General features: G+C 43.7%; 1 protein-coding gene across 2 annotated transcripts in view; it reads right to left on the reverse strand.

Moving 5' to 3' along the window:
* The window catches only part of CA10 (carbonic anhydrase 10), a 449,583-nt gene that overhangs the window by 105,839 nt on the left and 330,433 nt on the right, over window positions 1–13,311 (reverse strand). For both annotated transcript variants that reach the window (XM_053673299.1, XM_037129593.2), the window contains exon 4: window positions 974–1,159. In XM_053673299.1, coding sequence (XP_053529274.1) covers window positions 974–1,159 — 186 coding nt within the window. The remainder of the gene's footprint in view (window positions 1–973; window positions 1,160–13,311) is intronic.

The following is a 13,311-nucleotide window of genomic DNA, read 5'->3' on the forward strand; positions in this document are numbered from 1 at the left end:
TTGAGCTCCTCTGAGATGGGAGCTCTGTGTTGTTTTGATCTGCATGTTCCTGGTAACTAGCAGAATGCCTAGGAAGGTTTTCAGTTGATGCACTTTGAGCAATTATTAAAATGTGGCCACTGTATTCATTGAGGTTGTGCATCTCTTTCTCAGTGTATGGCCCTATCACATTAAAAACAAAACCATGTTTGAACATGATCTTGATTAAAATAACTTAGAAAGACCAAGTTGATAATGAGATACACACTTCTGTTATTTCAAAACTGTCTTGACATCAGTTACTGAGGACTCTTAAATAGAAACCTAGTTATAGAATATGTAGCACGTAAGTACCCCGGCCCCTAGTTAATAACAACCCTCAAGTGTAAGAGAGGTGAAAGAGGTCAAATAAAATACATCCTGCTTGTCAAGTGTCATGACACAGATGTTAGCTATGTAGACGGTAGCTCTCATAACTGAAACTGTGGTTTGGCTCACTGCTATGACAGTGAATCCTGTTTGAGTTGACTCCCCATTTATGGTGACTACTTCATTGCCTGACATTTATTTCATAGTAAATTATAGTTTTGTGCCAATAAGACCCATTCTACCAGAAGGGAGAATTGTGGACTATACTATCATACGTAACATATGGAAGGCTGATTGCCCAGAGAGAAGTAAGTAAAGATGGAGTTGAAAGGTAAGGATTGGGGCTGAAATAATGCTCTGGAGACAACTGAAGGCATAAGTCACAAGAAAGGTGACTAATGTGTCAGAAGGAAATATTCAGTTTAATTTTGGCCTTCCCTGATAAACACTGGAACCTCTTTAGAGACTTCCACGTCAGCTTGGAAAAGACATGGAGAAAGAAGGTACAGACCTTCTTGTTTCACAGATTCAAGGGAAATCTTTCCGTTACCCCACCATAGATATAAATAGGCACCACATCTCATTCATTAGCACTTAACTTTAGTACTTCATCAACCCCACCTACCTCCCCAGAGAAGGCTTGTCCGTTGAGAAGGTGCTCTGACCCTTGACTATCCTCACTCCCAAAGTGTAGCCGGATCTCCTCTAGCCGGTGGCTGTATGTCATGGGCCCTCCTGATATGTTGACCAAGTGCTCCTTGTCCAGGCGCAGGGACACGTGTCTTCCAGTGTTGTACATGGTCCCACTGACCTGTAAGGCAATGGGCAACAGGTCAAGCAAGGCTCTCCTCTTTCCATTTCTCACCAAATCCAGCATGGTGCTTAGCCCCGTGCCTTTAGCTCCCTCTTGATGGGAGGACACTGGGTTGAATCCACATGTGGAGTAAGGAGCGGCAGCCTCCCCAGAGGGCATCCGTACCCTACCTGGTTTCTAAGGTACTTTCTGTGCAACGAAAAACACGTTATCATTTAGGAATTTGAGGTAGAAATGCAAAGGAGACCTCATCAACTGTGACTAATATTTTGGACATTGCACCTTACAAAAATTAACTTGTCTTCTTACCATAAGCATTGGGAAAGTAGAGACGCTGCAAAAGTTCAGATCTCATGTATGAGAAATTGGAGAAAGCAGTTATGAGAAGATGCTACAAAGGCCAAATGAGAGACAAGGAGGCCAAAATGGGTGAAGAGGAGCAAACCCTCGTGGGAGACCGAAGGCTCAGGTCTGCAGTCTCACGTGTCCAGTCTGGGTGCTTGGTTAGGTCCCTCTCTCACTTCTGCAGACAGAGGCTGCACAGAATGAGAGCTCTGATCCTTCCTCACAGCTGCTGGCCTCAGGGCTAAGCTACAGAGATGCACACAAAATTCCTCTTTCAAAGATTCTCAGACTTACTCCTCACTCCTGAGTCCAACTTGCTTCAGCCCCTGCAAGAGGTTAACCTTACTGCTTGATGTTACTTTTTCTTTTTTCCTCTTTGAATTTCATGTTTGGCTTCATGTTCCTATTTCCTTAGCACCTCTCAATACTTGATTCTAGAACATTTAATCCTACCTGTGACTTCTACTGCCTCAGTCTTCTGGGTTGACTTAGCTCTAGGAGCAGATCTAAAGCTTAAGGAAGGCTTTGACTGGGTCTGGCTGGAATGCTTCTGGGCTATTTGATGCAGTGACTTGCATTTTCTTCCTGCTTACTTTGACTCTTTTGGGCCCAGCTTCTTGCGTTTTTTAAGGGTTTCACATAACTTCTGATATAGCCTTGCCTGCCCCTCTACCCTTCTGATGCTACTCTTAGAAATGATCCGTCAGTTTAGTTCTGTAGAATGCTCACTGTGGCAGACACAGTAATTCTCGCTAAACAGTCCACTGACTCATTATTCCACCATCTTGCCATAAGGTGGAGCCCATGGGACTGGTGTTGGTCATGGGCTAGGAAGGGACAGGACAAGAATAACTTCCAGGCTGAAACAATGAAAAGCTTATGCACAGTTCTCCAGTCTCTTTTTCCCTGCGACATCAACCAAGCAGGTGATGTAGAATATGTAAATGTGGTACACCTGCAAGATGGACCCTATGTCAGCCTGGGGTCCTAAGAGATATGTGCAGATTGCAAAAACAGCCAGAATTCTTCCCCTTCCCATAACTGCACTTCTTACAATATGACTTTGTAGCTGTTCCCAGCAAGATAGGGGTTTATCTCTTCATCCCTTGAATCAGGCTTGGCCTTGCACTTGCTTTGGCCAACAGCATGTAGTGGATGTAACATGCTAGTTCTGAAAGTAGACCTCTACTTTCTTCCTCCTTCTTGGAACCTTGAGACCACCCTGCAAACCAGCCTGAGCCGGCCTGCTGGAGGATGACCCCATGGTGAGGAGAGCCATCCCAGGAGAAGTCATTCTAGATTGGCTGTTGCATGGACCATCCACCAGCTGACCAGTCCAGTCAAAATCTGCTCAGCCTGGCCTAGACCAGAAGAACTGCCCACAGACCTGTAGACTTGGAGTGACATAATTGGTTGTTGAAAGTCTCTAAGTTTTGGGGTTGTTTGTCATGTAGCAAAAGCTAACTGATATACATTAAGTCAATCATCTCTCTCCTGTGAATTTGGAACTATCAAGAGAAACTCTGGACAGTCTCTGTTGAGTAGGTGAACCAGAAAGTCACGGGGAGCCCAGAAAGTCAACCCACTAAGTGGCTTGACTCAGACCCGAGAGAGAAAAGAAAAGCAGACGTGCCAACAGTGACAAAGGAAACTATTCAGGGAGACAGAGAACTGGGGAGAATTACTACTTGAATTTCAGGAAACCTTCGTACCTCTTTATTCCAGTTCCTTTATGAGACTGGAGGACCTGCACAGTGCTTTCTCAGAACTTTATCAATAAATTAATATTTTCTTAAGTTATCTAATCCTTGCAACCAAATAATCCATGTTGAAGACTCCAGTCCTGCTCTCCAGTCTCCAATAAATGCAAATTTAGTAAATATGAGAACTTATATTTGCGAACTTATAAGTGCGCAACTTATAAATTTGAGAACTTATAAGTGCGAACTTATCTTTTTCATGTCCCAATTCATGAATTCCTTTGCGGTAAAATGATCAGAAATATGGTTGTTTGACATTGCATCCACCTTTCAGTAAAATGTATTTTTAAAATTAACAAGATAATATGCAGGCCTTATGGTAAAGAAGATACAGAACAGCTCAAGAAAATAAAAATCACCACCAATATTTTGGTGTATGTGCTCTTCACATTCATAACTGTATATACCCATATTTTAATGAGATAATTTTACCTATGTATATAAATAGATAAGTTATTTCCACATATATGATTTATATTTAAATACATATAGCCATATAGAATGTAAGTGTATTATTAATATATAATAACATAAATGTTATATATTATTTTTACTAATGAATATTTCCAGGTTATTAACTATTCTGCAATATTACTTAGAAATGATTGTATAATTTTCCACTGTAAAAATACATAACTTATTGTTGAATCTTTACATCCCCTCCACTTTTTCACTATTGTACAAAAATAATGCAAAGAGCATCCCTATAGATGATAGTTTTACCAAAACAGGGATATTTCATTAGGCAAATTCTGGGTGTAAAGGTATATGCATTATTAAAGTGCTTACTGCCAAGTGCCAAATCCATCCCTCTGGAGAACAGATTCCACAGATCTGGGCTGTACCTCTCTAATTCTCTTGAAATGACAAGATAAACAGAACCATCAGATTCAACCCGTAACATCCATGGGCACCTATGGTATTCAAGGCAGTGAGTGTGAGAGGAATTGCACTGAATTCTTACAGGACATATGCTCTGTGCCATTGGGCAGGTATCTTGGGCTTCCCTGCACTTGTAGAAATCCTTTCATCTGTGTCTGTTTTATGCTCCTAAGAAAATCGTTGCTCACCGAATCTAGGCAGTGACAATGTCACATGCTTGTCCGCATTTTCACAATGCTTAGACAGCATACTGGCACATAGCCGATGGAAGAATCAAGGCCTCTTGAGTCAAAAGATTCCCCATCTGCCTCTCGGGGACCTTGGGTAGTTCAGTTAATTTCTTGAAGCCTCAGTTTCTTTAACTCTAAGGTAGGGATAAGAAAATCTTCCTCATGAAAACGAAGGATAAAAAAGCAAGGAGGCATATATTCATTAGAAAACAAACATCAAAATGATAAAAGCAAACCTCTCCTTATCAGTAATTACTTTAAATGTGCATGATTCCACTTATATGAGGTACCTGGAGTGGTCAAAGTCAAGGCGACAGGAAGTAGAATGGTGGTGGCCAGGGGCTGGAGGGAGAGGAGAATGGGGAGTTATTGCTTAATGGGCTTAAATATTCGGTTTTGCAAGATGAAAGCATTCTGGAGACGGACGGTTGCACAACAGTGTAAAGGTACTAATACCACTAAAATGTACACATAAAAATGGTTAGCATGATCAATTTCATATGTGTATTTGATCACAATAAACATGGAAAAAATGTCCCCAGTGAGGTTGTGATGGGAATTAAATAAATAAAACATGTAATTCTCCTTCTCTCCCTTCCCTTAATTTTGACTTGTTGCATGGGGGCCTCACAGACGTTGAAGGGCCCACGTAGATCTTCCACACTTCCCAGAGCCCGCTGGGATACGGTGCTGCTCGCTGAATGTCACAGTGAAGAACTTGAATTGACTTCTGCATTGTGATGAGTCACTTGTCTCCCCTTTTGGATTTTAAAGCCCCAGGTGTGAGATGCCTTCAAGGTCATTCCAAAGACCGTGAAGCAAACACAAAACCAGGGCAGTCAGGAATAAAACATTGCGCCTTCTAAATCTCCACTCCTCTTCTGGACTCCATCTGCTTACAGGACTCTATACCCTTCCTTCCTTCCTTCCTTCCTTCCTTCCTTCCTTCCTTCCTTCCTTCCTTCCTTCCTTCCTTCCTTCCTTCCTCCCTCCCTCCCTCCCTCCCTCCCCCCTCTCTTCCTTCTCTCTCTCTCAACAGTAATCCGTAAAATATTCAATGTCTGTGACTATGTGCTGGGAGCTGATTGTATGGAGTAAAATCAGACATGGTTCCTGCCCTCGTGGAGCTCACACTCTCCATTGTGTGGAGACCTGAGTGGAGGGATTCCCACCTGAGTGGATGGGGAATCCACTGGAGCTCTACCATCTGCCTATGTATTCTTACAAATGATGCAACACCCTCTTATCCCCACTGTTTCCCTAGACACCAAAATAACATTAATTTGTATTAATCAAAAAAAGCTGTGTAGCCACGGTATGGTTTGTTGCACTTTAATTTAAAAATAAAGGCTGGACAACATTATGTATGATATCCGCCAGTATATCTGCACTGTAGTAATTAACACTGCGGTAGTGTCATTTCGTCTGTGATGCTAATTACTGTGTTTCCAGTGAACTACGTAGGTGCACAGCACGTTGAAGAAGTCGTACGATGCAGACCAGGAAACAGAGCCCCATAGAGAATTCGATGCTGCGGGGGATCTCCCCCTTGCCTGTGGCTGCCCCATGGCTCTCCTTTTTTGTTATATTTCAATCCACTGCAAAATTAGATGAGAGATGTACGCGATGCCCCTTTTACAAATGAGGAATGTGCGTGCCGTTGGCGACTGCTCAGTGACTTTTCCAGGATTGCACAGCGGGCAGTGGTGGCAAACCCAGGTCTTCTGAGTCTAAGTCTAATGATTTAAGAGCAAGTTTATTTGGAAAGTTACAGAGGTAGCAGAAGTGACCCAGCCGGGCTGTGTAGGCTCAGGAAACAAGTTATAGAGGCAGAAGGGCCCTTGGAGCTTAGGAGAGAGAAAGGAAAAGCTAATGAACCTGAGGGAGGAAGAGGGGCAGGGAAAGGTGCGGGTGTGGCAGAGAGGAGGAGAGCACGTTGGGTCCTTCATCTCAAGGATTTTAAAGGCTAGGAGTTGATGGGAGGCCTTAGGGGAGGCTTTCTATGGAATATTCACCAGCTTTATGCTGATGTGTCAACATGAGATTTAACCCCTGACTTCATCTGTCCTTGGATAAGTCTAATGACTTTGACGTGAGCAAATGCAAGTATCTCAGCTTGTTTCAGATGCATACATGTTGACAGAAAGAGATTTCTTTTAAGAGAGTGGCTGGTGTGATTACAGAGGCTGGCAAATCCAAAATCTGTAGGGTGGGCCGGCCGGCTGGAGGACCAGAGAAGAGCCAATGCTCCATGCAGCTCAAGTCCAAGGGCCTCTGCCGCAGAATTCCTTCTTGCTCCAGAGAGGCCAGTCTTGTTGCTCTGCTCAGGCTTTCAACTGTTTGGGTGAGGCCCACCCATAACATAAAGGGCGATGTGCTTTATGCAAAGTCCACTGATTTACATGTTTTTCTCATCCAAAAACACCCTCACAGAAACATACAGAACAATGTCTGACTATAGATTGGGGCACTATGACGCAGACAAGTTAATATATAAAATCAACCGTTACACGTACCTTCAGATCTCATTTGCTTTCTTTACTACATCTTATTTAAACAGATCTGAGACAAAGCGTTGTGTTGATATCACATATAACAGTTTATATATGTAAACTATATATAACATATAAATAATATTTCATAATTTCTAAAGTCAGCTGTACCAAGTCTGTTCTCCAAACCTCATTCATACCGAGAGTTTGAAATAATGTCCATCTGAATTATAGAACAATTGTTAAGAAACAATTTAATTTTTCTCATCAAAAGCTATGTGAATAAGAAGGGAGATTTATTCTTGAGTCTGTATGGAACCACAGAGATGATTCTGGTGTTAAGTACCTCAGGCTTTTCTAACTTCCTGTTTCCAGATGGACAAAAAAAGAGAAGGTACATCCTTTTTTTCTTCAAAGATGCCATGCACAAAATAAACTTATTGAAGATCTTTTGGTTTAACAGAGACAGCACTCCCAGGGTTGATGTTTATTGCAGATAGTTAAGCATGTGTAAGCCTCGCCTTCAGAAATTCCAAAAGATTCCATACAAAGTTATTTTCTTGGTGTGATTCAAAGCTTACGTGAGGTTTCCAGTATATTCCCTCTCAAGGCAGTTCGACCCAAATCTCCTCAAGTATACTTGGACATAATTCTCCAGAGATAAATGGAAATGGAACATTACAAAGGGAGTAGTGAGGAGGGAGCAGAATTCCCTCCAACTGTGTGGAAGGAAGATACTTGCATTCTCAACACAGCAGGTTAGAAAAGGCAGGGCGGAGGGCACCCAAACATTCCGAGGACTCGCTACGTGTCAGATGGCACCCGCCACCTTACAGACCAGGAAACTGGGTACAGATGGCCCAAAACTCTACTCAAAGGTACAAAGGGAGCAGGGGACAGGATTGAAACTCAAAAGAAATCTTTATGACCCAAAGCTCCTGGTCTCCCCACTGTCTCAGAGAGCAACTTCAAAGCCACCACAGAGAGTCTGCAGGCTGTTTCTCAGTGACCTTGTAAATTCAGACAATAACGGTCTTTTTATTTTTCTGTGTGGAGTTGGCTCAGACCCTGCTCACTTACAACACAGAAGTGCTGGCATTCTTGTCCTTAGGATACAGTCTTATGTAGCAGATTATCTTTCACTATAATTTGAGGGAACACAGTGGGCTGAGGGATGTAACCCCAACATCCCCAACAGCAGTGGCAATTATGGTGTATTCCAGGCCTAGTGCTTAGCAGCTTTGTATTTAACCCTTGCACTGCCTATGTGAGGAAGGCATTACTACCCATATTGCACAGGGGAGGAGAGGGAGGCTCCTAGAAGTGAAATGAAGCTCGAGTTAGAGGTCAGCAGAACCAGAATTCCAGCCCAAGCCTGTTTGATGCTAAATTTTACAGCTCTTGAAAGAAAAGTCAGAATTAGGCTAAGAGTGTTAGGGAAATCTGTAGTTTATAAGTAACTTCTGGGTTTGGGGAGAATTCTTAACACCCAAATATGGTGTCCCTATGGATGTAGCAGATTGGGTTGAATTTGGCCAGACCTGGCCTGAATACTCTTGGGGATTTTACAATTCTGGATAGCAGGGGAAATCCCAGTTGAAAGATGGATCATACCCGCCTATCGTGGTGTTGGCTTAGCAACTAGGGGCCGAGCCCATAATGTTGGCTCAGTGCCCAGAGCAGTTAGTGAAGAAGGTCCAACAACCATGTCATATAAATTAGGTGTCCTTTCTTTGCAACTGAGATTTCCTATTATGTGTCTCTGACTGCTCTGCTGAGGTGTGTAATAGGTCTTCTTTGTATGTAATTAGTGAGTCTGAGAGATTGAAGACCAGCACTTAGTCTGGTTTCCTGCACAGTAGCTCAGGGTGCCAAAGGGTTGATTCGTAAAGGCTGAATGAAAGAAGCCAGTGGACTGCTTGCTCCCACAGGCACTCCGAGGGCATCACTGCAAGGAGAGACAACTGGGGTCAAATCACTGGCCTCACCACAGTGTAGCATACACACGGACTGGCGAAATTAGGGTCCTGTAGGTTCTAGAGGTACAAGGACTTCGGAGACAAGCAACCCCAGTCTCTTAAACCAGTAAACCAGGGAACTGAGACGCAGAGAGGCCGAGAGGTCGGGCAGGACTGTACCAGTTAGTAGCAGACCCAAGATTAGAAATCAACCAAGTGACTCCGTTCCATAATCTGTGAAGCACATCTCCCCTTCCTCTTTTCCTTTTTCCCCTTTATGTTATTGTATATCGAAGGTACATAGCATACTAACTTGGGAGTTAGACATGCTCAAAAACTAAGGGTGTATATACATGAATAGCATAACCCCTAGATGTATAGAAAAAATTCAGCCTGGACATAGCATTTACACGATGTCATTCATTTGGGCACGGGGTTCTCCTCAGCAGTTGCCTAGGTGTTCTATGCTATGAAAATTTCAGAGTAATGATTAGAAATGGAGGGCACTGGATGTTGAGGAGAGAAAGAGGTGAAGGATGTGGAGCACTGGGAGAAGGCATATTTGTAATGCAGATTTCAAAGAAAGCAGAAGGTAAATATTTGGAGCTGTTGGGTTGGGGCTATTAGAAAAACAGTGGCTGAGATGTGGGTAAGGAAAGAAGAAGATAAAACCCGACCAGAGGGATCTGCTTTGAGTTACCATAGATGGAGTTGTGTGGGAGGGTTGCAGAAGTACTTCCAAGATCTCACCCACTGTTCTTAACCCTGGAGGGTGGACGGAGGTTTCTTCTTGAATAAGGCCAAGTTTATTCCAGTCTTTCTCTAGCCTATCAGTCTGAGTCGGTCTGCTTTTCCTATGCAGAGACCACAATTTTGGAGTCAACATAGAAGAACCAGATCACATGTGCCGCTTATTCTGATATTAATCCGATTATTATTATTAAGGTAAAAATTGAACCTATGTATGGTAATATTGACTCTTCAAGCTACAGATTACTTCTTTGCAAACTCTACAGGGATGTTTGTGAAGAGATGCTGTTCATCCTCCATCCGCCTCAAGGGGACATTGGACAGGGTCTGCCATTAAGTTGGGAATGTTCTTGCCACACAGCGTTGTTGATACCAAAGCCCTTTACCCATCCCTTAGCCTTGCCCAGTCTTTGGCCAGGGTCGGGGACCCTAGAGAGTGGCATCTGGAATGAGTTTTCCCCTTACAGTCCTAGATTATGGATTTCCAGGTGTGTGTCCCATGGACTATTTGTCTACTGAGCCGTCGCTGCCAGCCGATGACTTTATTAACTTAGTATTATTTAAATAATTTCATACTTAGGTAAAATTCAATCATTTGTCTTGTGTGTCTCCTCAGGTGCCTTATGAACATTTAAAATCCCTCATGAAGTCTGCAAGGTAGGTGGGGTTTCCTCGTTTTCCCAATGAGCTCACTGACGGCACACAGAGGATTACGTGATGCCCGCAACGTCACACAGCTGGTGGGTCAAAGTGCCAGGGTTTGCACGCAGGCTTTCTGATCTCAAGGCTGGTCTCTTTCTGCCTCATGGTGCTTCTCCTAACCCTCAGTAAGCAGGCCTTGTCTGCATTACCGGGGTTCAGTTTGGGTTTCAGGATTATTTCTTCAAATTCCCCCACCTGGATTAAAACTCTGCTTTCAAGCTTAGACTGTGAGGACCGTGAGGGCCCACAGAGCTATTGCCACCCTCTCATTGCTGGTTGTCCGCATCCAATTGCTTTGGCTCTTCAGCGAGTGGCTGGAGTCCTGGCCCAGTTGTGTAGAGCAACCAGGACCAAAAGGGTATCAGCCAACTGACTGGCAGTCTTGTCCCTGATGGGAGCTCACCTCAGTTACCTGGTCCAGCTCAAACCACATTTGGGTTGGGTGCACTCCTTTAAACTTAAATACATTTACAATTATTTTTTTTGAAAACACAATACAGGCACATTTGATTTATCTTTCTTGTTTCCTGTTGACTCCCTGGCACCTAAACAGTGCTTGGTGTCTGTTCATTGCAAGGAGACGCACAAGACTGGGCGCCTGTCCCCAGCTCCACCCTCAGTCTTACTCCTTAGGTCTGCAGTGGGACTCAGGAATGACGTCTTCCTCTTCTAGGTGTCCCTCGGTGTGCATTTTACCAGAGTATGACACACGTTCAATGCTAGTGGGTGGGGGTATGGGCAGAGCAATACGGTGTAGTTTTCTTTATCCTTTTCCCATCCTCTATGCCTTAAGGAGTTGCTTTGAAATGACAAAGACGAAAGCATTAAAGTTCTTTCTAAATATAGGCAGTGGGCTACACATGGCACATCTCTGGGCTACCATTTTCCCCAAACTATGAAAATTCAAGGTTTGGCCACCTTAATTAACATACTAAAATTTGCCTTAGAAAAGTTATTTCCAGCGTAAAGTCATTTAATTCAATCTTGGGTCCCTAAGGCTTTAGGCAAATAACTCTCATCTCCAGTTTCTTCCTCTCCGAAGAGGTGAAAGCCCTTTACGTGAGCCTGGCAGGATGTGTGGGCGCGCAGGCTCAGCGGGGCGCGCCTGTCTGGCTCTCAGCTCTGCCCTGAGCAGGTGCGCCCGCTGCTCATGCTAGAATCCTCCATGCTGGTTTTTTCAAAGTTATTAGAAAAGCAAGTGTCTGGGGGACAATGGGATAGTAGGTCTAAAGAGACCTCACTCCTCATATCACTGAACACAAGTTAATTATTTAACGTTTATGTCCTGCAGTATCCTCGCCCCTAGGGACACTTGTCTACCAAAAGCTGCCACCCTCTAGGTCTAGGACATACTCAGAAGCCCACAGTGGTCAACAGGTAACGTAACTGAGACAGGGGAGGCGTGAAGTGACAGGGAATAGTGGAGACTAAGGGGCCCTGGGGAGCGCAGTTTCCTGGGTGTCTCTGGAAGGGTGCAGGGCACTGGGGAGAGGCTTGTCTCTGGAAGAGAAACCAGGAGGTATCAGGAGGAAGAGCAGGGGTACAAGACTCGCTGTTTATCTTGAGCCCTTCGGCCTATGGTGGGAATTTTAAAAGTAAACAAGATGATTTGGATAATGAAACAAGATCCTTAATAGGCAATCATGTCTGATGCTGAATCGACTCACACTGGGGGCCCACGAGCTGGTCTAGAGCAGTTGCCCACTGGACGGACAACACAAGCTGCATCCACACGTTTATGTTTTCTAATAACTACATTAAAAAAAAACGAACTGTGAAATCAGCATGAAGGACACACGTCCATCCACAGATGAATGCATAAAGGACAGGTGGTACGTGCAGCGACCCTTGAACAACGTGGGTTTAAGCTGGGCAGGTTCACTTACACACAGATTATTTTCAATAAATACAGTAACTTCTTGATACCATTTTCTCTTCTCTATCTTTATTGCAAGGATACACAAAATATGTGTTAATTGACTCTATGTTGTCAGTAAGGCTTCCAGTCAGTAGTAAGCTAGTGGTAGTTAAGTTTTTGGGGAGTCAAAAGTTATATGTGGATTATTTACTGTGTGGGCAGTTGGCACCCCTAACTCCCACATTGTTCAAGGGTCAACTATATATACAAGGGCATATCACTCAGCCATAAAAATGAATAAAATCTTGCCATTTGAGATGACATGGATGGACCTAGAGGGTATTATGCAAAGTGAAGTAAGTCAGACAAAGACCGATACTGTGTGATTACATATATGTAGAATTAAAAAAACAAAATAAGCAAATACACCAAACAGAAAATGAACAGGCTCACGGGTACAGGAAACAACAAACTTGTAGTGACCAGAGGGGAAGGCTCAAATAGGTGAAGGAGACTAAGAGGTTCAAACTTCCAGTTATAAAATTACTAAGTCATAGGGATGTAAAGGGCAGTACAGGCAATAACACTGCAACAACACTGTACAGCGGCGGGTGGTAACTAGACTTATTGTGGTAGTCATTTCATAATGTACATAAATATCAAATCACTGGGATGCATACCTGAAACTCAGAGGCCACCGGATGGCAGTTATACTTCCATTTAAAGAAAGGGATATGCTTCACTTACTCCAATATATCCAAAATATTATTCCAACATTGTAATCTAAATAAAAATTACCAGTGAGATGCTTTACATCCTTTTTTCATAATAGTATGTATTTCGCATTGAAAGCGCACCCCGGTTCGGCTCCCCCACCTTGTAAGTACTCAAGAGACACGTGGTCAGTAGCTGCCACACTGAACAGTGCAGTCTGGTCTATCTTCCCTTCCAGCGTGACCTCCCACGGGCCGGCAGTGCTGTGTCTAGGGAGGGGGTTGACTGGGCAGCTGCCGAGGGAGCTGGACTCTGCGGAGCACCAAACACGCCGGGGATAAGTCAGGAACACAGTGCCAAGGACTCACATCTGTTCCCCACCCAGCTAGACATCGCCCTATCTGTTCTGGCTTTTCTCCTTTTGTTATGATTCATATTGCAGATTGTTTGGGGTAACC

The sequence above is a fragment of the Artibeus jamaicensis genome, unplaced genomic scaffold, assembly GCF_021234435.1.
Source record: "Artibeus jamaicensis isolate MK-2021 breed Jamaican fruit bat unplaced genomic scaffold, CSHL_Jam_final contig_1998, whole genome shotgun sequence".
Taxonomy (NCBI): Eukaryota; Metazoa; Chordata; class Mammalia; order Chiroptera; family Phyllostomidae; genus Artibeus; species Artibeus jamaicensis.